This window comes from Amphibalanus amphitrite, unplaced genomic scaffold, assembly GCF_019059575.1.
Source record: "Amphibalanus amphitrite isolate SeventyFive unplaced genomic scaffold, NRLGWU_Aamphi_draft 000443F_arrow, whole genome shotgun sequence".
NCBI classification, from domain to species: Eukaryota; Metazoa; Arthropoda; class Thecostraca; order Balanomorpha; family Balanidae; genus Amphibalanus; species Amphibalanus amphitrite.
Genome location: NW_024881937.1, coordinates 109,885 through 134,759, shown reverse-complemented (window position 1 = coordinate 134,759; position 24,875 = coordinate 109,885). Strand labels below are relative to the sequence as shown.

Genomic DNA, 24,875 nt, shown 5'->3' with positions numbered 1-24,875 from the left:
ACTTGCAGTGGATGCCGTCCCACAGCGCAACGAGCTCGCCGACCAGAGGCGGCGGCCAAGAGGCGGCCGCGCTCCCCCAGTCGACGGTCCCGGTGGACGTCGGCGACGCCCACCGCGCGACCATCAGATCGGCTCGCGACAGCGCCGTCGCCGACTGACCGCATGACTGGTATCTGTTCTTGATGTGGGACCGACTGCCACCGCCGGTCGCGGAAGGGCATCGCTCATCGGCCATCGACGTCCGCCAGCTTCGCGTGGGTCACTGTTCGGGCTGCCACCAATACACCGAATCGGATGGAACCCTGTCGGCGAATGCCGGCGGTGCCCCGACATCGACTGCGCGGCGGCCAGTGCATCGCGTGCCGGGAGGAGGCTGGCACCCCCGATCGGTCATTGGTCACAAACCGTGTCCCAGCTCATGACTGCATCCAGCGCAGCTCTGTGAGATGTTCTGCAGCTGCTGCAGTCTGCCGCGTGTGTTAGTGAAAGAAGAATGAACATGAGAAAACCTCAAAACTTTATGCCTATTCGCAATTGACCAGTATTGGAATAAGTTTGGATTTTGAGAATTTGTGTCCCTGTGCTTGTGCCTGTGTGGAAAGGCATGCTTTACGGTGTACCATCTCAATGTCAAATCCCGGCTGCGCTGTGCGGATTTGTGCGGCTGCTGACAGGCCACCTGGGTGCCAACGTATGTGCGAATCCGCGAATACGTTGTGTTTCGTCAGTCAGTATCGTTCTGAAAATATTGACTGCAATAGGCTATATAGCGTATGACGGTTCAGCCCAGCAGTAATAACTGACCATTGATTGGGCGAATTTTGTGTGGTGGTTCGCTAATACATAACCTAAAGAGTGTTTTGCCGGAATCGTTTAGTAGCAGAACTGACCGGAATATAAGTAGAATGCAATGGTTTGAATCGTTAATTTGTTGAAACGATTGTTCTCTGAGACCACTGTGTAACTTTTGACCTGAGAATCACCAATTATAACGACAATGGGGAAGCAGTAGGCTGTACTGTAGAGTGTAGGCAACACTATATAGTTGGCACACATACGGAAGCACACGACTTACGCAGTGGACATCTGCATCATGCATGTTAAGGTTTACTGGGAAGAGTGAGAAATTAGTCAGAATATAACTGACTAAGGAAAATAGGCGATATTTCCTATTGAGCTGGGGCGGAGAGGGGGAGGGGACGTGTGGTCAGCTATGCCAATAATTCATTCTCTTTATGCAGCTGTGTAAAAGGGCGTCCGTTTTTGGGTGAGACCTTCCCCATCGGCCATTTCCAAGTTAAATCGTGGTGGAGAGTCTGGAGACCTCAGCCTCGGTAGTCGGCACCCTGCGCGCTGCGCCACCTTGCGAAACATAAAGCAGCAGTCCTGACATCTACAGGCGTGACTTTTCATGAAAGCGCGGATGTGTTCGCGCTTATGCGAAAAAAATGCTTCCGAGTATGGTTGATAATGAGATTAATTGTTGTCATTTATTTATTAATTCATTGGCAAAAGTACCCTAATAAATCGGTAAAATAGCTTGAACTGTATCGTATTTCCTTGGGAAAAAATGACGAACTCATCCTAAGACATCCAGATTATTGGATGCGTTCGTCAGTTGTAAGTAGTTCAAGTTTTTGGGAAAATTTGCTTGTGGAAAATCATAATATTTCAAAGATATGCCTATTTTTGAATAATTTATGCATTCATCTGCATTGAAAAATGATTGTAAAGCAAAAGTGCAAAAGATAATTGTCAATTTATTTTCTCAAATCACAATTTACGAACGCACAAAACTCCAGCTTTTAATTTAGTGCGTGTGCGAATTGCGGTCAAGAAAAAATATTTAAATTGTCTATATTCCTCTTAAAACAATGAAGGATGAATGAGGAAAACGCTGTTTTGAACAATTGTATATTTATTTTTTCTTAATTAAGCAAAAGTACAAAATTTTCAACTTTTATTACATTTGCTCTCACAAAATCCATCACTTTTTAGCATGACGTCATGTCAGCCAAATTTACTAGCGCCATCTCTGGAGAGCATCTTTCGAAACCTCCAGACGATAGAGAGAGCCGTTTTTGCGGTGGGCGTTATTACAGTTGGAAAATCGCCCAGGCTCAAGATAAAGTCGCCGCTCGAGCAAATGAATTGAGTTGAGACTCGATTTATGAGACATTTTTGGAGAGACGTTTTCGAGTCGTGAAGGTTGCAGTCCTACGACCACGCTTTTTCCGTAAGGTAGGTTGGTGCTTCGATAATATATTAGCTGAAATTGATTTTTATTTGTTGCATCTAGTGCCCATGGTAACGAATGATTGGTATTTCACACCCTGTTTGGTGTAAAATATGATTTTTTATGAAATGGCGCACATGAGACGTATTCGCCAGTTGGAGATGCAAATTTTCGATTCCACATGTCCCTTACACAAAACATAGCCTTGCACAAAACACATTGATTTTGAAACACATTGACTTATCACATCTGATGAAGTTATGTTTTTGATGAAAAATTAGCCATTCAATGCCATGTTTTTATGTGATTGAAATTAAATTGCTGTTGGCCATGTGCCATGCTTGTCATGGTTATTTCCCCTTCAGTTTTTTAGCCCTTGGGTTTTACTGAATAAAACTGCTGAATTTTGGTTTATGAATAAGGTTCATAACTTTTTTTAAGCACTCAATGGCCAAAATGTTTCATTTTTCAGAATACATTGGATGCCCTTCGTCCACACATCCCTGCAGGCCGGCAATGGAGAGCTTCGACGAGGAGGCTAAGCCCTCCCACCTTGCTGGCTATGGGGATGACCCTCTGGCAATGGGTAAGTCAACTGTTAACAACTTCATTGATCCAACTTATATATCATCAAGTGGTTCAGATACCAAAGCTGAGGTGTTCATGATGGGCACCTCAAACTGCTGAGTGTGGGTGTGTGAGGTGTGTGCAGCAGGCGTGGGGGTAGGGGATGGGTAGGCGGCTCTGACGTCACGGCTGCGTGTGGTGGACGGTCCGCTGTGGCCAGTCCCGACCGGCCACAGCGATCGCTGTGTGCGGTGACGGAAGGCTGACGTAGGGACACAATGGGCGGAGCTTGGAGGCTGTGTGCGGTCCGACTGCACACAGGGCCCCTGAACAGCCCTCAGGATGTCTGTAATTGGTTGGAGCCATTGCATAAATTACGTGCCAAAATACAAAAAAAAAATGAATAGGCATGAAATTCTTCCCACTCATATTCCATTACGAACGCTCTCACTTCAATGGAATCTTGGCTGATGTATTAGTCCTCTTCCCTTTTTCCTCTGCCATAAGTACCTAAAAAAAAGTATCTAGCATGTTTCAGTTAAATTTACCAATTATTGGTAGGTAAAGGACAAGGCTCCTCATATTCCTGATATTTCTGTTTCCTGGAATATCAGGATGCAACATAGGCGTAGGAACCGGGGGGGCCAGGGGGGCCACGGCCACCCCACCATTTTGGAGTGGGGGGGCCAGTAATGTGTGTGGCCCCCCACTTTTGAGAGCACTCCAATGTCTGAGATTCGCTCTTTACTTTAAACACGATTCAACCAACTAAACACAAAAAGATGTGCCACGGTGCCGTTTCTGTCACGGATAATCTGTGCTTTGCAGGTAGAATTAACACCGTCTAAAACATGCAGCAGTTTAGCGATTTAGCGCGTAAATTTTCAAATTCAGCGCAGAAGAGACATATCTGATATGTTTATTGCGCCAACCGGTTTCGTTTTGTGGATCTGGTCAAGGCACTAAGATGAAGATCTGGTTTGAGTCAGGTAGAATTTAGAAATGAGATGGATATAAGAAGTTTTTTTGCGAAAAAGGTGGGTGTGTATCTGGTGAATATACATATTGCATGATTAATGCGACCTTGACAGGGGTGGAGAATTATGTAAATCCCAGGGTTGCCTTTTCTGGACGGACCTATGCACCTACCCTACCTACAATTTTCCCAATTTCATTCAAAATTAGCTACAAATGAAAGGTTGCCTTTTGTTCATGGGTACCTTTGGAAATAAGAGTGTGTTTAACCTTCGCCCTGGTGGGGGGGGGGGCCATTTTGGCCCCCCCCCTGTGGTTTTTCAGCGATAACTCAGAAACCACTTGAGTTAGCGCCCTGAAACTTTGTATAGCTGTTTATTCAACATTTTTACATCATGTCCTTTTTTGGGGGGTTCGGGTCAGGTCAGGTCAGGTCACAAGGTCACCAAAACTGACACCACCTCTAAAAAAGTTCAAAGCTCTCTCAAAGGCACAGCTTTTATCCGATCGATGTAAAATTTACAGTACTTGAAGATGTCACCCAGCTCTACAAAATGGCTATCTCGGATTTTTTATAAATGTGACCTAAGGTCAGGTCAGGTCATCGCTGCTCCCCATTATAAGTCAATGGGAGAATCGAAAAGTAGTTGTTTTTCAGCTAAATCGGGCGTGATTGTTCCTATATTTCGTTATTGAAGTGTCTTGGGTCAGCAAATCACAGCCCATGTGAAACCATTTGCTTGTGACCTCGCTGAGGTCACGCTAGGTCATCTCCCTGGTCACCAGAGGTCACCAGCGGTTTTTCTGCACTTACTTGTTATTGAATAGAGATAAAGACTCCGTTCGACGTTTATCGTGTTTGTCTCGTCAATGCGGATCGAATGATATGCAGCATGACCTATTTCGGTAAGGTCATGACCTTGACCTGAGGTCAAATTTTCAAAATGACCTTTCGAGGTCAAACTATATATCATTCGACGCGTCTCGACGAGCCAAGCACGATGGTGCATGAATCGTTTCTCTATTTTCTCGTGAATGCATGCTATAGTTAAAAAACATTTTCAAAGAAATTTGCCAAGTTGACCTTGCATGACCTCTGTAGGCCAAACCGTTGAGCTGAGGTCAAATCTGACGAACCTTGGCGAAAGAGCTTGAAAAGAGCTATCGATTGCTTTTTTCCGCGGCTCTCTAGCTCTTCTAGTTTCCGAGCTACAGCGGAATATGTCCGGCAACACCGAAAACACTGAAATTTGACCTATGATGACCTCTAGCGACCTCAATATTGACCTTAGCGAAAAAATGACCGAAATACTTTCGAACGTACTTGTTATGGGCTTTCGTTTGCTTTTTTCCGCGTCTTCCTAGCCCTCTTCGTTTTCGAGTTAGACGGGGGGGGGGTCATTTTGGCCCCCCCCCCCCCCACCAGGGCGAAGGTGGCTCAGACCCACACCAGGGCGCGGGTTAAGAGAGTGTGATAAGAGAGTGTGAAATAAGTGTGTGGAAATAAGAGTTTTTCGTCAATAACTAGGTACCGATCAAATTGAGCTAGCGAGTCGGGAAAGCCACCTATGGACTCAAGAAGACCTGCCGAATCGAATGATATGCGACATGACCTCCTTCGACCAATTTCGTGACCTGGGGACGCCGACCTGACCGTGACCCGAGGTCAACACCCTAAGTTTACCTCACCCAAACAAAAAGTATATCATTCGACGCGCCTGAGAGAGGCGAACACGATGCTGGCAAAATCGCGGCTCTGCGGCCATTTTTTGCGAAGTTATTCAAAAACGGAACCGTGCCTTAAGGCACTTGACCTGACCTCAGAGGTCACCGGTTTTTGTTTGTTTTGTTGGGTTAGGCCCTTTCAGTCCAATGAGACCATTTCAGAGTCGGAAGGATGATAGGTTATACATAGGGGGAGACATTGGTCTGGGCAGGCACCCTAGTGAGTCGCCGGGGCTGAGCCCGTCCAGAGGACAGGCCACCCAGCCCCAAGGCACCCACTGCACCCGGCTACGGGGTGCGCTCCCTCGGGAGCAGCGGTGCCGCTCCAAGGGAGCAGCCCGCATGAGATAAAGTTGCCTGTCCAGCCCGGAGGGGGTTGCGGTGTGGAGGAGAAGGATTTCAGTATCCTGAGGATAGAAGCACGGAACGGTGTCAGAGGTCACTGGTTGACCTAGGACCATAAAATCGGGTATCGATCTCTGCGTCTCGTAACGGCGCACACGCTCGTTTTACCGCGACGCGCTAGCTCCACCTGGGGCGAAACGGCGAGGGGGGTCGTACCCGCCCCCCGCCCCCTCGGCCAGCGCGTATGTAGAAAACCTATAGGACCGGGCCGTGGAGGGTTAAACTGGCCTCTGAAGGCCCAGACCGTCTAAAAGTCCCACACCGGCCTCTGATAAGTGAAAGTCAATCAGCCCAGTTGCAGTGGTCGCTGATATAAAACCTCTTAACCCTCGCCCATGTAGGGGGGGGGGGTTGGTGCAACCCCCCCCCCCCTGAGGTTTTTCGGAAATAGTGCAAAAACGGCGGCGCGCAGCGCCCCCAAATTTTGGGTACCTTATGGGGCAAACCTTGCGCATCTTTTGATAAAAAAAAATTTGACCGGGTCATGTCAGGTCACGGAGTTATGACGTCACAAAGGGAACAGCCTCCGGCCGGATTTTCACAAACTGAGTGCCAACGCCCGAGGTTTCCTGCCGGTGGTACGGACATCGGTTGATGGATCGTGATGAAACTTCCCATGCATGTTGGGGCAAGTATTGGCTATCATATGGTATAAGAAACTTGACCGGGTCAGGTCAGGTCACGGAGCTATGACGTCACAAGAGGAACAGCGTCCGGTACTATTTTTAAAAAGCGCCCGAACCACTATTTTGCTAATTCTTGTCACTTCAATGGGAATATGCAGCAATATTAGCTTCTATAGGGAGCAAATGGACCTCCCAAATCCAAAAATACAATCAGATTTCAAAAATTTAAATTTTGATTTTTCGAATTTCTGCCGCCGACTGTGACCTTGCCGACTTCCGGCGCTCCCAACGCGCCATTTTTAGAGCTAGGGAAACGAAATACATACCAAACGATAGAGAATTGATCAAGGAACACGATAGTGAAGGTTTCAAGTCGATATCTCCCACCGTTTTGCCGCAATCGCCGCGGAAAGTTGAAAAAAGTCTATTTTTCCGAAAATTTGACCTTTGACTGGTCAAAAGTAGGTCAAATGTTTACCTAGGACCAAAAAATATACCACCAATCGCGAGATCTCGGCGAGAGCAATCCGTTGGTCTTTTCCGCTAAGCTCTACGACGCTCCGTTTTCAAACGCCAAGGGGGGGTCGCACCAACCCCCCCCCCTGCATGGGCGAAGGTGGCAGATCGCCGTTTACGGGCGAGGGTTAAAACGTTATAGGCCTGGCTGAGCCTAGCTGGGCCGTTCATGCTGATTTTTATAGGTATATTGAAAAGACTCGCTTTGCACGTTTCACGCTTGCTCGTAATGAAAAAGTTGCTGGATGCCTCTGGAATTTGCATGGGTGCCAACGGCTGCGGAGGACAGGGGAACGCGTCCATCAGTTTGAGTTTATGGACGGGAGAGTGGAGACTCCCTGAAATTTCAACCAATTTTTTTCTTTTTTTTGTCTCTATTTTTTTTTTACCTCTGAGCATGTTTGCGAAAACAAAGTGGCCGAAATCCGAGTAGAAATCGGATTTTGGGGGTAGGTTAGGTTTTGGATCTCTGGGACCCTGGCCCCCCCACTTTCGAAAACGTTCCTACGCCTATGGGATGCAAGCACCACCCATTTCAAGGAATTCAGGAATAAACAGTTGCCCCCTTTGCCCGCAGCGATGGCCCAGAGCGGGATCGAGACAGGGGACCAGTGGTCATTCCTGGACCTGCGGCCCGACCACGGCGGCGAAGACCAGTACGATCCCGAGACGTCACCGGACCAGTACGATCCTGATGCGTCATCAGACCAGTTCGGACAGCTGGCGTGTCTACAGACCAGTGACGAGGAAAGGAGTGTGGAGGAGCGGCTCCATGGGAGGATGGAGGAGGATGAGGAGGGAGAGGACGAGGAGGAGGAGGAGGTAGAAGGTGAGAAGTGGATGGGGAAGGTGTTTGGATTGGAGGAGAAATTGATATATAAGTGGCACGGTACCTAGTGAATGCACGCGATAAATCTTGATTTAAGCGTGAAAATGACTACACCAGTAGCCTGCCTTCATACTTGGATGAGCTTGGCAAGGCCCTCAACAATGTCCTGGCTTCAAGAGGTAACACAATCTGACCATAATTGTTGCGGTACCCTTTACATTTCAGAAGATCCAAGACTTTTGCTCAGCCTGTTGTCTGATTGTCTTAGGCTCATCAAGCTGTTTCTGGTAAATCACAGTATTGATTCGTTTTGATTTCTGAAGCGGTAGGACTAAAATCCAGCATTCTTACTCATAAATCGTGTTCCTGCGCTAGTTCGGTAAATGTTTCTCCAATGCTAAATCCGAATAAGTTTAAAGGGACACTCCCACCTTAACATTAGTTTTGAGTTGAGATAGCCAAAGTGGTGGCCATGGCCTGCAAATACCGGTTTGGGCACTCACAACATCGACAAATGCTTTAACACGCGCAGTGGAAGGGGGGGGGGGGCGGATTTCGCCCACCCCTCCTGTTTTTCGCCAATAACTCGCGCCGCAAGCATAATATCAATGTGAAATTTCGGCTACCTGTCCAGAATTGAATTGCGGATCTTCTCATGCAAGAAGTAAGAAAATCGGTTCACAACTTTTCTAGTAATAGCGGTGTAAAGTCAAACATCCTGCCGCCGCGGCGGCGCGGCGGCGCGGCGGCCGGCGCTAGCCGTTACGCGCCGCCTGAATTGTAGACTGTGCCGGGGCGGGACGGTTCCGTCTTTACATCGCGCTCCTTACCGCTGATTATATTAGATTCGCGTCAAATTCGGTGAGAAGAATGAGAAATGTACAGGCAATCATATGGTCAAAGAATTTTGAAAATCGGCCGGTAACAACTTGAGTTATGAGTGTGTAAACACAAAATTGTGATTGCCGCGTTTCCCGCGTCGGCCGATGCCGCTTCAGCCGGCGACATCTTACCCTTAGCAGGCTTCTAACTGCCATATTTATTGTTGGATTATCTAGAAATTCACCATACATACTCAAAAATGTTTGCTCTTTCGTATAGTGAAAGATTTAAAAAAATCGGCCGGTAAGTTTTTGAGTTATCGGCGTGTAAACGCAAAAAAGTCGCTAATATGGCAGATTTGACCACATTTGACCTCATTTGACCTTGAAGATATTGACCTAGGGTCATTAAATTCACACACAACAGAGTTCCTCATGGCCCCCACCTACCCTCCAAATTTCGTCTTTCTAGTTTTCTTTTTATTTCGTCTTTTTAGTTTAGAAAGTTTTTTTACTTTCTAGTAAACTGGAGCCTCCAGTGGGAGCTGAGATCTTAGGGGGGGGGGCGACATCCGCCCCCCCCCCCTTCCACTGGGCGTAGTACTCGCAACCCTTCCACTGCGCGTGTTAATTCGGAGATATGGAATTTCAAACTTGCAGTTTTCGGATTCTAAGGGGCTAGTGCATTGGTATGCCCCCTTAGAATTTGTGACGTCAGCGGAGATCTAACGATTTTTAAATCTTTTACTAAAACGTTTGGTAGCACGCGGTGGTATATGCTGCTTTGCGCGCAACAAATGCCGCACTTTCAAATAAAGTCGCTAGGAACAGCGGAGATCCCAAAAAGTAAACAAAAGTAAAAGTCTAATATCTTGAAAACCGGTGAATATTTTTCGATGAAATTTGGTAGATATTCGTTTTCGCTCTTTCTGAACCGAGCGACATCACTTTCGTGCCAATTCATTAACTTTTTTGAAGGTGGGAGGGTCCCTTTAATGTTTATAAATAATCTCCAATCACGGTACATTCTGGATCATTTTTTTTTTTTTATCTGTTTCGGGGTTCAGATTATCGTTCTAGTTTGCATCACCTCCACCACGCTGCCGTGTGTGGTGGGCGGTGGTAGGCGGATTTACTCGCGCCGGTCCCGGCGCAATCGCACCACGCTGTTTATAGAGTATTCCGCAGCGTCAGCGAGGTTTAGTTTCACACTCGGCCGCTGTGACCGAGTGGCGTTACTATCGCCATGTGGATCCCCGTGCCTGATAGGTGCGATAAAGTGGGAATCACCTTTTGCGATCTTTCCGCTGACTTATGATTATTGAATGTTGGAGGAAGTCAATTTTGACATTTTGTCATACCAACGCTGTCTGCGTGTACCGTCCGGCGTGCATTGCGAATCGCTGTTCCCACTCCCCAATTCTAAAGAGATTATTGGTTGCGCTCTCGTTGCCAGTAAACTGAAATTGATAATTTGCCAGCCGCAAGTTGGTAAGTTCGGTCACTTGTCAATCCGCCCGGCCTGTCACCCGTTGATTTTCACTTCAATTCTTTCACGTTAATCTCACCCTTCAAGAGCGTCTTTTTCAAGAACTTTAAAAACAACTTTTCTATCTTTCTTCCCCCGTTTCTTTCAGCATAGTGATTCCATAGAGAAATTGTATGCACCATAAATTGCCCAGATCCCTATTCTTTCTTGTCGATCCTCGCCGTCAATTCGTCACCGTCCCTCTGTATTCCACCAGATGTGGACGGAGACCTGGATGGCTGGCTGAGCGCCTACTACTACACCGTGGATACCGGCGAGGACCCGGACCCGGACCCGGACCCGGACAGTCCGGATACGGATACCAACGAGTACACGGACCTGGTACGTGGGGACCATGGTCAAATGTGCTTGGGAGGAGAAAGGGGTAGTGGTTTTCTTTGACATTTTCAAATGTTCATGGAAAGGAGACGAAGGATGCCTTTGGTGCATTTATGGCTCACGAAATCTGTGTTGATCGCCACTGGCTTATTTACACTTCGTCTGGGCTATTATTGTAGTCAGCTGACGGTCATTTCCCATGAATTATCCGTGAATTGAATATGCTTCTGATATTTGTTTGCTTTGTTTTCTTTCTATTCGTGCTTATTTTTATATGCCTCTATGTATCCTCATCCTCGATTTTGCATCCTTAATACCTTACGTGTGCTCGTCTCCCTCAGAGTTCAGACTGTCATCTCCGCTCCGCTCCTGTTCCGTTCTATATTTCTGCTGACGTCATACTCTGGTCCTGATGACGTCACCTTCCTATCCTGATGACGTCGCATTTCCTGACGTCCGTGCTCTCTGCCTGCTTCTCTGGCCTTCCTGGTGAGTTCGGACGGATCCCGACCAGCCCTTTTCGAAATACCTGTCATCCCTATTTTGGGGAGCGAAGACTAGAACCCCCTAAGAATGTCCAGCTGCCTGTTGTTTTATAGACACTCGCATGGACATAACTACTCTGCGTTGCTCCGTGTGCTATTTCACGTGTCTGACCTTTCTTAGGGCCATGACTTACCCGAATGTTTTTCACTCGACCGATGTATTCTTTTTCTTCCTATAGTAGATGTTTCCTTTTTCCTTTTTTTCCTCGTCTACCTGTTGGTGTAAATATGGTGCTGCTGTAAATATGGTGATAAGCTTGGAGCAGCTCAGAAAAAATACGAAAGGATGAAATGATATCTGGAATCTGGACAGAGGGGTGAAGCAAACCAAAGATGGGCCTCTGGATAGAGAAGTAAAGAAACAAAGGAGAAAAGTGGAATTCCCTGACCAGCATCGGACTTTTGGACTCGGTCAGGGACAGGGCATCTGATTTGCCGTCTAGCCCCAATAGCAGAACCTTGAACCGCGCCGTACTGCTGACGTGTATCGGTGCATGTTTGGGTGGTCGATATGGAGTTTGCTCTTACTACCCGCGTGGTGACGTGTGTAGCGGCTTATCGTGCTGTGTTTGTGTGATACAGGACAGACGGGGTGGGCATGGGGCGAGTATCGGGGCGAACTGTGTCAAAGATTGCACGGTTTGATACGACTGAGTATAGGTCACATGAGGGTGAAATCCATCATGGTTTGTAGTTATATGCGTAATGGAAATTTAGCTGACGTATCATTCTTGCTTCTTTGTTTTTGGGTATTGCCTGGGCGTTGCACGTTCGAAGAAAGCTTGCGAAAGCATGCTGTCTGTTTGCAACACAGTACACACGACAGCTTATTAAATGGAACTGTGTCAGTGTGTGTGACATTACGTTTACTTGGCCATGACATAGATAGATAAGCGGCGATGGAATATGCACTTTGCAGTTTGCCTTTCCCTCCACAAACATCAATAATTACCATAGCAGCTGTTCAGATACTCGTTTAGCTTCATAGAACACTGGGGTCTAGCAGTTTGAAACATGTTTTGTTTGCCTGCGGCGCGGCCGGGGGCAAAAATTACACTCCCAAGGGTCACTTTCACTACACACAATGTATCCTCCGCCAGTCAGCGACTAAAGGCAATTGCTTCATTGTTCAATGTTCATTACTAACAAACGCAGCAGTATGGCGGACTTCTGTAGAGTAATGCGACCATCTCTCTATACTGACCCCCTCCTGTCTTCCCTCAGACCCCCGCCTCCGTCCTACCGCGCCTGGTGGCCAGTCTGTCTACACTGACCCCCTTCCTGTCTTCCCTCAGACCCCCGCCTCCGTCCTGCCGCGCCTGGTGGCCAGCCTGGGTTGGACGGACGTCGACCGTCGGCCGCCGTATACCTTTGAGGAGCTGGCCGCGCTGGCCATCTGTTCGTCTCCTGACCGGCGCCTGACGGCTCGGCTGGCGGCTCAGTTCGTCAGACAGGTGTATCCCTTCTATCGGCAGCACGAACAGCGATTACAGGTGAGGATGGACCGAGGGACTTGGCAGAGGCAATGGGTAGATAAGGGGTTTGGGTGCTGATATGATTTTACTTTGATCTCCTAAGACCTACCTAACTATTTATCGTACGAAAAACGTGTTTCATTGATGACGACAGACAACTAGATGCATGAAGCCTGGTAATGAGAAACTAGTATGCAAGTGCTGCTTCTACGCGGTTTTGTTTGCTGCTTTTCACTCAATGATAGCCACTAGCCATGCTCTTTCACTGTAGTTGACTGATGTGTCTGGTCAGGTGATTCGTAACATGTGATTCGTAACAACAAGGGACCAGCTGCTGGACCAGCTGTGATCCGCCGCCATTCCACGATGCATGAACCCGTAACAAATTAGGGCGCGTAAGGCCTGTGTAGCTGATTTTGTGTAAGGTACGCACACGATCTAACCCATCCCCTGCCGCTTTCAGACGTGTCTGGAGCAGGCGCTGTTCGCCAGCCCGTTCTTCCGACGTCTGTCGGGCGGCGGCCCGCTCTCCCGACCCTGGACTGTGACGGTCGAGGGAGAGCGCCGACTCGCCGACGGCGTGCGCCGGCGGCTCGGCGCTGAGGAGCTCTGGAGGCCCGCCAAACCCGCCTGGCAGGAGGACCACAACTACGCGGCAGAGAGCCCCTCCTCCGCGGCGGCGGGTGTGGGGAGGAGGAGGGTCAAACTGGCCACCAAAACGTGACAGAGGTGCGAGCGAGAGAGGTGAGGGGTGCTGGTGGGGTTTGGGAGTGAAGTGGTGGGTGGGATGGGTAGCCGGGTAGGGAGGGTCATAGGGATTGAACCCTGTGAGAGTCGCCGGCATATCAATGTGTTATGTTAGGGCGTCATTCTTCCGTGTTATTGTTCAATGAAAGGATGCGTTGATGCATCGATTAAGTGTGGGTTTGATAACGAAGCAAGAATGCATCGAATAATTTCATAAAGCGTGCTTTCCATGATTCTTAAATGCTTATGTTGATTGCATACGTGCTGGTGAGTAAGGACGAGGTCATTATCAGCTGCCTTAGCGACGATTGTGTTTGTTGTGACTCAAATTCTACATTGAAGTTCATGGTTTTTGCGATGCCTTGGCGCTCAAACGTAGCCGTCTTTCCGCAGGTGTCGCTGGCTTCTTGTTGCGTTGGGCTGACTGCCCCCGGAGACCCCTTTAACTGGTCACCAAGCGTCATCGCCTGCCGTCATCAGCCGCCACTAGCGTCATCGGCGTCATCGGCTGTGCGCCGGGGTCACTAGCGGATGACGACTGGAGACCAGTACAGGGTGACGACTCATCCAAAGCACACACAGCACATATCTGACATTGCTGGCCTCTCGGCTCGCCCTGACATGGTGTAACCAAGTGCAACCTCCAGTCTGGTCATTGAGAGCGTGAGCTGGTGACTACCGGCCGCTGAAGGCCTTCTGCGAGTCTATCTGGACCGCTCGCTGGTCAGAGGTGGTCTGCTCGCTAGTCACTGCGTTCACCCGCTAGTCATATCGCCATGGTGTTGCGAGGAGAGGCGAGTCTACTGCCGAGATTGGCCATTGGATTCGGCTGTGATGAGTGCCCCGGAGTGCTGCGGTGTCTTTAGGAGTGCCCCGAGGAGTGCCGTGGCGGAGTGTGGTGTGAGTGACCCCTTGGAGTGCAGCAAAGAGTTTCAGGAGGGCTGGGGAGCAGCGTTTTGCCACAGTGGCAGTGTCGTGGAATTGTGGTCTACCCCAGATGACGGAGTGTCAGAGTGTTACCGGGAGTGTTCATAAGTATAGTCTAGATCAGTGACCCTGAGTGCCCAGGAGTGCCTAGTGCAGGCAGCGGACGGCTGAGATGGAGCACTCGAGTGCCTACCAGAGTGGGGTCCGCTCTGACCCTGACTACCGAGAAGAACAGCTGCCTCTCAATTCTTCTTCATTCGCTTCAGTGATGGTCAGCTGCCCGACTTTGTTGCCAGCCTGGAAGAGGCGGATACACTTCGCACAGAGTCAGGCCCCGTCTGTCGACTCAACGCTCCTCTTGAGGCGTAAAACTCCTGGGTCAAAGCGTCACCTCCACTGGAAATCCAGCTTTCGTCGATGGCAGACGTCTGGATCAGAACCCGACCTCCCCTTTCGTCTGTGGCCTCCCGTGGTCTCTGAGATCGCCGTGTCTGTGTTCAAGAAGAGAGGCATCTGGGGAGATATTTCACCGCCAGCCGACCGACCTGCATCTTCATTGAACAGGTGAGGGAATTGGTGGGTATGGAGGAGGGAATTGGTGGTGGGTAGTTTAGAGGAGGACGTCCTTAAATTATGTGTACTGCTGAATATAGGATGGGGTCAGGCATGCGCTCATACACATACCTACCGTCAATGCAATGGCTGGATATATGATATCCTTGCAAGGAAGTACTATTCAAGTGTGTGCGTTTCGATGGACAGTCGCAAAAGGGAAAATCGTGCCCATCTTATTCTTATGATCTTCTTCACGCGAGGTTATACATTATTGTAAAGTTGAGTAGCCAAACCATGGTCAGTTGCATTCACTCATGGTAAATGTCCGTGGATCACTAAATACATCAATCACATTGGTACGTAATTAGTTTCACACGGGAAATATCGGAAATTTTAATTGTTATTAAATAGGGATCTCAGTTCCTATACAGCTGAGCAGGTGCCGTGATTAAATTCAGTCTGGAATAGTTCGCAACTAAGTAAGGCCAACCTCAACACTAATGGAATTGCGGTGAAGGAAGAGCTGGGTTACTGATCTGCTATGAAGGTTGTTAGAGCAAGTCTTGTTTGGCGGATGGTGTTACGCTCAAATCACACTAAGCAAACGGCACTGACAGTCTCGATCCCTATAAGATTTGTAAATTGTTTTAATTTTGCTGTCATATTTGGCGTTTAGCTGCAAACCAGCCATGACCTAACAGTGCGAGGCTGATGTCACTTTATCTCCGAACTTTTATTGAAGTGCCAAATTACAAACAATATCTCTGAACCGCTGTGTAAAATTCGGAGTTGCTGGTTGGCATCGTTTACTACATGCTGCAGTGAGCGCTGCGTAGTTCAACTCGTCTGACGGTTTAGTCAAATGTGCCCAGCTGAACCGCAGAGCCATGGTCCCACGGTGAAACGCAGGTGTTGAGATCCATTCTGCAGACATTATGCGAAACCTCAACGCCTCTTGTACTGCTTTTTTCTAGCTGCTTCGTTGTTGATGCCTGTAGGCTTTTGTCACTCCAGTGAATTTCATTTGTCCTTGCTTTTAATCACTATTATTTTGGCTTTGCGTTCATCCTGCACTGTCTTTCTGATTCAATGTACACTAATTCAATGTAATTATTGTGTGTACCTTCCTCGAGCAGCTATGTGAGATGAATTATTGTGCCTATTGAAATAATGTTTTTTGAAAGGATGTCGCAACAACCATGCTAAAGTAAACTGGAAAGAAAGTAACCGCAACCCTTGTGTATGTGCATTAGAACGAGTTTGTGCATGGGTCTGCACTAGCGTGGTGCTGCTTGGAGTCAGTTGTCCTTCCGCCAGCGATTAGCTTGGGAATTCCCATACGATTGTGAAAAGAGCAGCTCGTATTCATCCGTGTAATTTCCAAAACCACACTGGCCTGATTGCACTGTGTGAAAATTGCCGGGGTGTACTTTAATAACGGTGTGACAAACTTGTAGAAGAGGCATTTGTGTTTATCGCTACCCTTGGAATCACATAACTGCTCCTCCAGTGAAAGTGAATGGCTGCCTCTTGCAGATTTTAAACGCGTTACCCATGGAAACATGTTAAAAATGACACAAATGATGGATGTAGTGGAGTTTTGCCTCAGTACTGTATACCTCCACATGCATGCAGGTTTCATGAGTCACGATTCGTCAGTATTTCAGCATTTTACGCTGAATATTTGAGCTACCGACATCCAATGAAGCGTATAATGCAAAGCTACTCTAAAATGTGGCCGTCGGCCGAAAATATTTAATTAGTTCATAACTTCGATGCTTTCTTGCTTTTTATCTTTATATTATCTTTTATTTTATTTTTATCCTTATCTTATCTTTTTATGTTTAGCAAATATTACATTTTCTTTTTTAACGAGCTTCGTTGTTTGGTATGAAAGCGGCGCATGTTGGTCGTGCTCGATGCTGACGATTATTTTCTTATGTTTCAGTTACATCATCACTCAGCCTCGTCAACCCGACTCAAAAGCTATACGAGCATCATCAACACCATCTGTAAAACACTCGGGAATAGTGGCCAGGAGGCACAGCAGCATGCAGTAACATCGGCATGCCATCCCATTGGCTGCCTGGGGCGACACAGCGCGGTCGCAAGTGGGGATGGCAGACGGGGGTTCCTCTCTCAGGTTCGTCGGAGAGACACAGCGCGGCCACACTCACAAGTGGGGATGGCAAACGGGGGTTCCCCTCTCAGTCTTCGAAACACCGTAGTCGGAACTGGTTGGCGGGCACCGACGTCTTGCGACATCGTAAAAACAGCGAGTGGATCTTGTTCAGGTGAACATATCTCTTTCCTAATAAACTTTGGGTACTGAAAGAAACGATAGTAAATATCGACTGGCGCTTCTTGGTGAATTTTAAGGTAATTGTCGGCATATGGTCGAAGGCAGAATTTACGGGCAATCACCAAAAAGTAACCGTTAGAATGGCTGGTGACCTGGCGAATGACTGAAGACGATACGCGGCTAGTGTCATCACCCATATCAATAGCTAGCGTGTGCTTGTCTGCTGCTTGTCTGTTGCTACCCTTTTGTGTGGTTGAGAGGGGCAGGTGTTTTGGGTGCCAGTCGAAACACAGGGGCAGGGCAGGCGTCAGCCGAATATGTGGGCTATCGGATCTCACCCCACGCGATTCACCCAATGTGAGCTTCCACCACGTAGGCCCGTCTCTTTCACCCCTCTGCGGGCCGCACGGGGTCAGATCTGGGGTCAGAGGTCACTCTGGAAGATGCCCCCGGGGCGCTACACTGAGAAGTCGCTGTGTGGTGACCTTTCGCCTGTATTGGCTAGCGTGCAATCACTGTGTTTGTGTGTGATCCTACGTGTGTGTGTTGTTATGACATCATGTTACTCAGCGAGGGTGTTATGCGTGTGGGAGCAACAATTTATACGGCAACTGATAGGCCATTTTGCCGAAATGTTACGCCGTTTTGCAATACAAAGCATGTTATGATGACGACTTATGACTGAGTCACCAGAACGTTGAGGACTGAGGTTGTATGACATCTTGTGGTTACTTATTTTCCTAAGATTACTTGCACTGGAGTCTCACTTATTCTGGAAGCGCATCCACCACTGAAAAGCTCATCGATCTGTAGGAAGTAAAGATGGCACATATCGATAGCGGGGCCTTGTGCCAGTTCAGTTTTGCACGTCCTTCCGCGATTGTTCTCTAAGCTCGCCTTGTATGGAGTGATGACATTCTATCTCCCCTCTATAGTTTGACAGGTCTCTGTTGGACAGGCTTTATCCGTGTCAAGTTCTCGGCTCGGCACGCGCCAAGGTCGGGCCTTCCTGTATTTGACGCCAAAGGTCATTGAGGACATTGTCTATTCATTGACAGGGGACTGGGTACTTTTGCTACGTCAGGCTCGTAAATAGGTCGAAGGACTTGCTTGTGTTGAGGCAGCGTACCTAAAACATATTCATACTATGCCATATGAAACTTCAATCCTAGCACTCGGAACTAAAACTAGCTAAACACTCGTTGACATATCAAGGTCCGCGATTAGCACCGCAAACCGGACGTGGAACTCCAGCTCCGGATATAATCGTATTGTAATCGTATTGGCGACACCGGCAGCTAAAATCCCTGCGATGCGGGCGGCGGCGACGCTTCCATTGACGGCCTGCGGCCTTGGTCCCCGTCGACCGCTCCTGCCGGTCTGTCGTGTTGTACCGTTTCCGACTTCTGTTGGTTTGGGGCGGCGGCCTGGGTCGTGGTGTGCGATAGACGGCAGCGTTTGCTGCTGGATTCGTCTAACGCTATGGTTAAGTTATTGGGGAAAATCGGGCAGTAATGTGTCTGAATCATGCTAGATGACAGTGAGAGGGAGAGGACCTGACGCTCTAGTAGAGACGTGCCGAAGGGAGAAGCGAGTAAATAGTAATAATGACTTAAAAGAGCCTCTACTCGACAGGGGCCAGCCGATGTTGACTTGTGAATAACTACGTTCTGCACAACTGCTGAATAGAGGGTTTTTAACAATATGAGCACGGGAGAATATTGTGAAAACCGGAATGCGGATTCATCAAAGCTAATCCAGAACGGATGAAGGGCAGTCACGATACCAGCTCAGCTTTAGATAACGGAGTAGTTTCATTTGAAACTGGGGGTACTCCGTTTTCTGGCATGCACCGGTGCAAAGTGGCTTTATCCGGATCTGTAATCTGAAGAACAGTTGGGCAAATCTACCAAATCTACCTACCACTCTTCGGGGAGATTAGGAAGATCCGTAAACGTTAGAGCGCTGCCTTATGCATAATTCTGTGGTGTGGAGTGGTCTTTTGCTCGAGTGGAGAGGGTGTTTATTCTTTTGATTTTGATTTACAGTGACTTGAAGTGAATAACCGTGCATGTGATTCATCAATGTTAGTGTAGGCGTTTTCATCTCGCAAAACTAACCTATGTGGCAGAGGAGCGTCGATTGAGTGATACCGAGCTATCCGCCGACCTACGCATTTCTGACTCGGCGACTAAACCGTGCCAAAAAAGTGCACCACGTAGGCGTATCGACGGCTGAATGTATTCACCCGCAGGCCGCAACCCGACCTCAGGCCATAAACGCCACGCCTGTCGTTCGGCTACGCAATCGGCAATCACTGAGTGCATGGTTACTGTAGTTACACCCTGTTCCGCCCTGTAGCTCGGCCAAAATAACTCCCTGACCACAGCCCTATTTCCAGAGGTGTGTTGCACCAAGGTTAGGTACTAATTTCGGCTGACGGACAATCGGCGCTGTAATCGGCCGTTCGGCTCTGATGCCTACAGGTCTAGGTGACTAACAGTAACAAGCTGACTGTAGGCATCTGCGCAGCTGTAGGCGACCGTTTTATGGGAGAGCCAGAGCCCAGAACACTACCGTTTGCAATCATCGGGGTAGTGGGTGGATCACTAGAGGTGGCGAGATGTTGCTTCTTGCTACAAGGGGTTTACTGTCGGTGGCATGACATACACTTCACAGGGTCTATCGCAGGGGCTCCGCCACGGTTTCAGGATTGGGGTCTAACCCAAAAATTCACACTCTTCATACCTTAGGCTGCGCTGCATTACGGAAGTCTATGAACCCTCCCCCCTCCCTTCCGTGGGCGAAGTCCCTGGTCTATGGAGATAAGCAGGGTTTCCACAAGGATCCGACAAAATGGGAGAGGTGCCCGCAGAACCTGACCGTTCTTTTGCCCTTTCAACCGCCCTCCCCTTCAGGCATCGGATTGGTGTCCTCATCGCATCAGTGTTTTGTCAGACATCTAGGTACTGAATAATGACTATGCACTCGGGCTCGCCGAGCTTCGGCTTTCTAGGACGAGGACGGCTCAGCAGTTGCTCAGCACTCAGCAGGGCATCTCTGATCGCTCAGCACTCAGCAGGGCGCCTCCGATGGCTCAGTACTTAGCAGGGCGTCGCTGATGAATCAGCTGCCGGCAATACTCACCACTCACCAGTCAGTAGACGCTTCTGATGCTCAGCGGCCAGCAGGGAGCCTGTGATTGCTAGTCGCCTTTGATGGCTCATCATCAGGGCGCCTCCACTGCCAGTGTGGCCTTGACCGAGTGTTCCGCACCCTCCACCCTCCGTCCCTCTGTCCCTCCCCCCTCTGTCCCCGACCCATGACAACAGCCCCCCCCCCCCCCGTCGGCGACCTTCCGCTGCAGCCCGGCCCGGTCCCACAGTCGATATAAGCTCCGCACGCCGGCCGGACGGCACAGCCGCCCCGACACCAGTGGTGCCGCACCATGGCCCGCCGCGCCGCTCTGCTCTCCGCCCTGGTGATGGTGATGGTGATCGCCGCGCTCACCACTCCTGGTGGTGCACTGCCGTGTGCAATCTGCAAGGACGGCTGCCCGAAGCTCAACTGTCCTCACGGTATCGGGCTGAGGCCCAATCCGTGTGACTGCTGCCCTCCGTGTGCGCTGCCGGAGGGAAAAGCGTGCAAGAATCGGTTCGCCTGTGCCGCCGGACTGGTCTGCCTGCCATCTAGCGACAAGAAAAAGAAGCAGAAGGTCTGCCAGAGGTTGGGCAGGGTGCGCCACGGGAGGAGTTTGCCGGTGTTTTAGTGAGCTGATGCCCGTGTTTTAGTGAGCATGAGCTGGTGCCCGTCGTTCGGATCACTGTAATCGGACGGTGTGGAGGTTTTCCTGGCTGCATTTGCAGCCCTCTACGAGCTTACTGCCGTGTGTCGTGTGTTATTGTAACGTGCACCTTGTGCAACTGTTCATCACTCGCCCATGTCCTGTTCGGGTCCCACTGATCGCGGGACTACGAACGGTCGCCCGTGACTGAGTGCATTTCATTTGGTCTCAACTGGTCTCAATACATCCATACAGCACTGTGCAAAACGGACCATGAGTTCTAAGGATCAGGTGCTATTTTCGTACCTACAGAGGCGTTTTGAATCCTCAAAATTTCTTTCACGGCCGGGCTGCATGCAAAGTTCATCAAGCTTACATAATACATATCGGGGAGGAACGCAATGCAAATACGATTATACTGAGCTCCTCGTCGGTCAAAGTCTTGTTCGATTCGTTGGAGGTGAGCTATGGCTAGTTTGAGCATAATTATGAATATTATGATGGTAGAAAATGACCTTATGCTCATGATACAATGAAATGATATTAAAATAAGTCCAAAAAGTATTATGATATATTTCGACTTGCGTCGTCTTCAGAATGTACATTTTCAGGATTGTCGACGAGCAAATTCAAATCCTTTCAAAATAGCGTGCAACATTTTTGTGAGATCTCTGGCTAACAAATTACAGTCAGGTCATACCTATAATAAATTTTAACAGCGTACAATACAATGAATACAATATCACCGAATAATTATTGGATAAATATTGTCAATGCTACACAATACCTAAAAGTAACACAGGCATATGTTATTTGTGCAGCACGCCAAACTCGCGAAAATGCATAACCTATGCTGAGTGATTGACAGGATAAGATGCATTCATACACTTAATTACACATGTTTCAGGTGCGTACAACTAATACATACACACAGCAGAGTAAACATGACACCAGTGTAGAGCTCGCTGAGGTGGTGTACGAGTAGGGGGGGGGGGGGACGCTGTCAACTGCGTCTACCCTAAATCAAATTAGTACAAATGGCGATGAAAGACGCACCTAACAAGTACAAGTACTTCAGGTGAGACAAATAAAAAGAATGGATAAGCCAATAGAGACATGCTGACAAAAAAAGAGGACGGAAGGCCAAGCATAGAACATTGCCTATGTGGGAGTGTAGGGAGGGGGATGGAGAAGGGGCCAGGATGAGGTTTGTGTGTTTAGGCATGGTTTTTGGTTTCTTATTTCAACAGATTCTGCTATTTTCAGATCAGCCACATCTTTACATACTCTCTCTATGCTAATTTTAAAGGAAATAGTTCACTTTCCTGAAATTAGTATTTTGCTATGGATTTATGTTTTTTATGCTCAAAATGATCAGAAAATAAAACAAAACGTTTTTGTAAAAAGGATTATTTTCTATATTTTAGTATAAGAAGAACTATATTCTATATAAAATAATGTTTGACGCGGAAGCTTATTACGCGTTGACCAATCATATTGCGTAGGACAAACCCATCGGCTGTAGGCAGCATTCTGATTGGCTGACGATGACGTGACTGCATTCCTCAGCAAGGCACGCATTCCTCTGCAAGGCACTCTTTTCGGAACGAAAAATGGAATATCTTCGTCTAGGGTGATCGTTGGGCCGTAAAAGCTTCTGATTTGTGCTAGTCTCAGCGCAAGCAACAAAACTGCTATTCCAGTTCCAAACCCCATGTTAAAAGTGAACTATTTCCTTTAAATGAGGATGACGATATACTACATGATGGGTGGTTGAGGTTGACATGGTCTCCGAGAGGGGTGTTTTTGGTCTTGTTTTTAGCATCCCGTAGATGCTCATTAAATCTTTCGCGGACTCTCCTTTTTGATTCACCTATGTACACAGCGGGTTTCTCATCACACAGGTTACATGTGATTTTATATACAACATTCTTGGTATGACAGCGGCTACGAAGGCCTGCTTCACAGGTGTGACATCTCTTTGATCCAGCAGGGCACGGAGGACTTTCGAGACCTGACCGTATCATATGCTTGGACACCGTTTTCCCGCTGACCCATGCGACCTGTGCCTTCAGACCAGACGAGCGCACCGCACCGTTCACTCGGCGCGCTAGTGTTTCGTCAATGTACGGGAGCGATATGTAGGTCGTGTCATTTTTGTTGCGTCCAGTGGTGTTGTGTTTGTGACCTTTCTGTGTGTGGTGCATGATCTTGTGCTTAGTTCTCTGTATGAGTTTGTTGGGGTATCCGTTGTGTCTGAAAAGTGTCTCTACGACCTTCATTCCTGAAAGGATTTGAATTTGCTCGTCGACAATCCTGAAAATGTACATTCTGAAGACGACGCAAGTCGAAATATATCATAATACTTTTTGGACTTATTTTAATATCATTTCATTGTATCATGAGCATAAGGTCATTTTCTACCATCATAATACTGAGCTCCTCTAGTCGGCCAAGAAAGAACTGCTGCATTACCTTTGGTTTCGTTAACACGCGCACCGACGGGGGGGGGGGCGGATATGTACGATTTAAATCTTGAAACATAGGTAATCGGAATCCTCAAATTCTCTTCTTTCGTTTAACATCCATTTTTGCCGGTTTTATGCGTCCTGTGGTCCTCTGCAGCACTTACTTTGAGATCACTACACATGTGCCGGTTTTTGCCTTTGACCTTGACCTCTAACCTTGAAAACCGGCCTAATGTCAAAAACTTTAGGTACTTAGAATCTCCCCGTAAAGAACATTCGTTTGGTACCGCTTTTGTTTCCGTAACTTCCTTATTTAATGAGTTAGACGGGGGAGGGGGGGGGGCGTCCCCCTCGAGCTGCTGTGGTTCGGATTATACCCACCGTGGCGCTGTATATATGGTACACAGCTTTTCATTTGCCAGGGTGTGGCCCCATCTGTATGGGAGTTAATGGGATGAGGGGTGTCTGGCGACGTCACGTTCGTTGGCTTGCCAAGACATCCATAGAACTTCTCTTTGCCCTACTTTTACTATCAAACGACGCCTTCACGTGCTTCTGAGAGGCAAGGGTCAATGACTTTCAATCATTTCCAGTGTCTTGCTTATTCAGGCAACACCCGTTCATTGTTTTGGCAGAGTGCTGCACAGAGGACAGGAGTGTCCTTACATATTCATCGATCTTTGTGTGTATCTAAAACAAGCTGTTTTATCGCGAAATTCATCATTCATTATCAAACAGCGCTGAGCAAAACTACAACCTTTGAAAACAAACGCCACGAAAAAATCGGTCTAAAGGCAATTATCATGTTTCTGCGCGGACTTATGCTCTTTTGGATGTTTTGGGTGAGGCAGGCAGCTGTTTATGAAGTTTTATGCGCTGCTGTTGGCTGCTGCAGGTCAGAGCTTCCCAAGTACAGTTTGGCTGATATGAGCTACGTTCCCGCATACAGAAGGTTTGGATTTCAAGCATCAGAAAAGCGCGAACAAAAAGAAGCTGATCAGCGATTCATAAAAGGAGGAAATGTTCCGGGAGTATCAAGAAAGTTATGGCCAGTACTGAAAAATATATCGCTACAGGAAAGACTATCGAAGCTCAGCCTAAAGAAGGGTGGTGAGATCCCGCCTAATAACGGCAGTGGCGCACCTTTGCTCCTACCGCGGTCTGGCTCATCGAATGAAACACAAAATACCACGGATGTCCCTGACGTGAACTCCACCTATCCCGAATACGAGTACGGCTACTTTGGACCAGTGCAAGACCCCGAAACTGGCTGCGGATTCTACGAGATGTCTTATCGGGGAAATTGTTACTACGTCTCTAAGGAAGTGGCTCCCGGCTACCGCGCTGGCGCTGTCTGTGCCAAAGAGGCTCCTGGCGGCGCGTGGGCGAAAGTTAATTACTACGAGCTTCATGTCGAGAGTTACTTCTTCGTCGAGTGGTTAAACGTTAAGAGTGACAAGACCCCTGACCAATATTTCTATAATGTTTACATTGACATTGACAGC

General features: G+C 48.2%; 1 protein-coding gene across 2 annotated transcripts; it reads left to right on the top strand.

The window, feature by feature from the left end:
* Positions 1 to 1,989: 1,989 nt before the first annotated feature.
* On the top strand, positions 1,990 to 17,786 carry LOC122391544 (forkhead box protein E1-like). 2 transcript variants are annotated; one of them, XM_043385582.1, is made up of 8 exons: positions 1,990 to 2,241; positions 2,709 to 2,822; positions 7,628 to 7,879; positions 10,446 to 10,570; positions 12,408 to 12,605; positions 13,051 to 13,316; positions 13,728 to 14,825; positions 16,765 to 17,786. In XM_043385582.1, the coding sequence occupies exons 2-6, from the start codon at positions 2,753 to 2,755 to the stop codon at positions 13,309 to 13,311; spliced, it is 906 nt and encodes a 301-aa protein (XP_043241517.1). In that variant the 5' UTR covers positions 1,990 to 2,241; positions 2,709 to 2,752; the 3' UTR covers positions 13,312 to 13,316; positions 13,728 to 14,825; positions 16,765 to 17,786. The 2 variants fall into 2 exon arrangements, with proteins under 2 accessions (XP_043241517.1, XP_043241518.1); XM_043385583.1 differs by having other exon boundaries at positions 2,008 to 2,241; positions 13,051 to 13,331.
* The last annotated feature ends 7,089 nt before the right edge of the window (positions 17,787 to 24,875 follow it).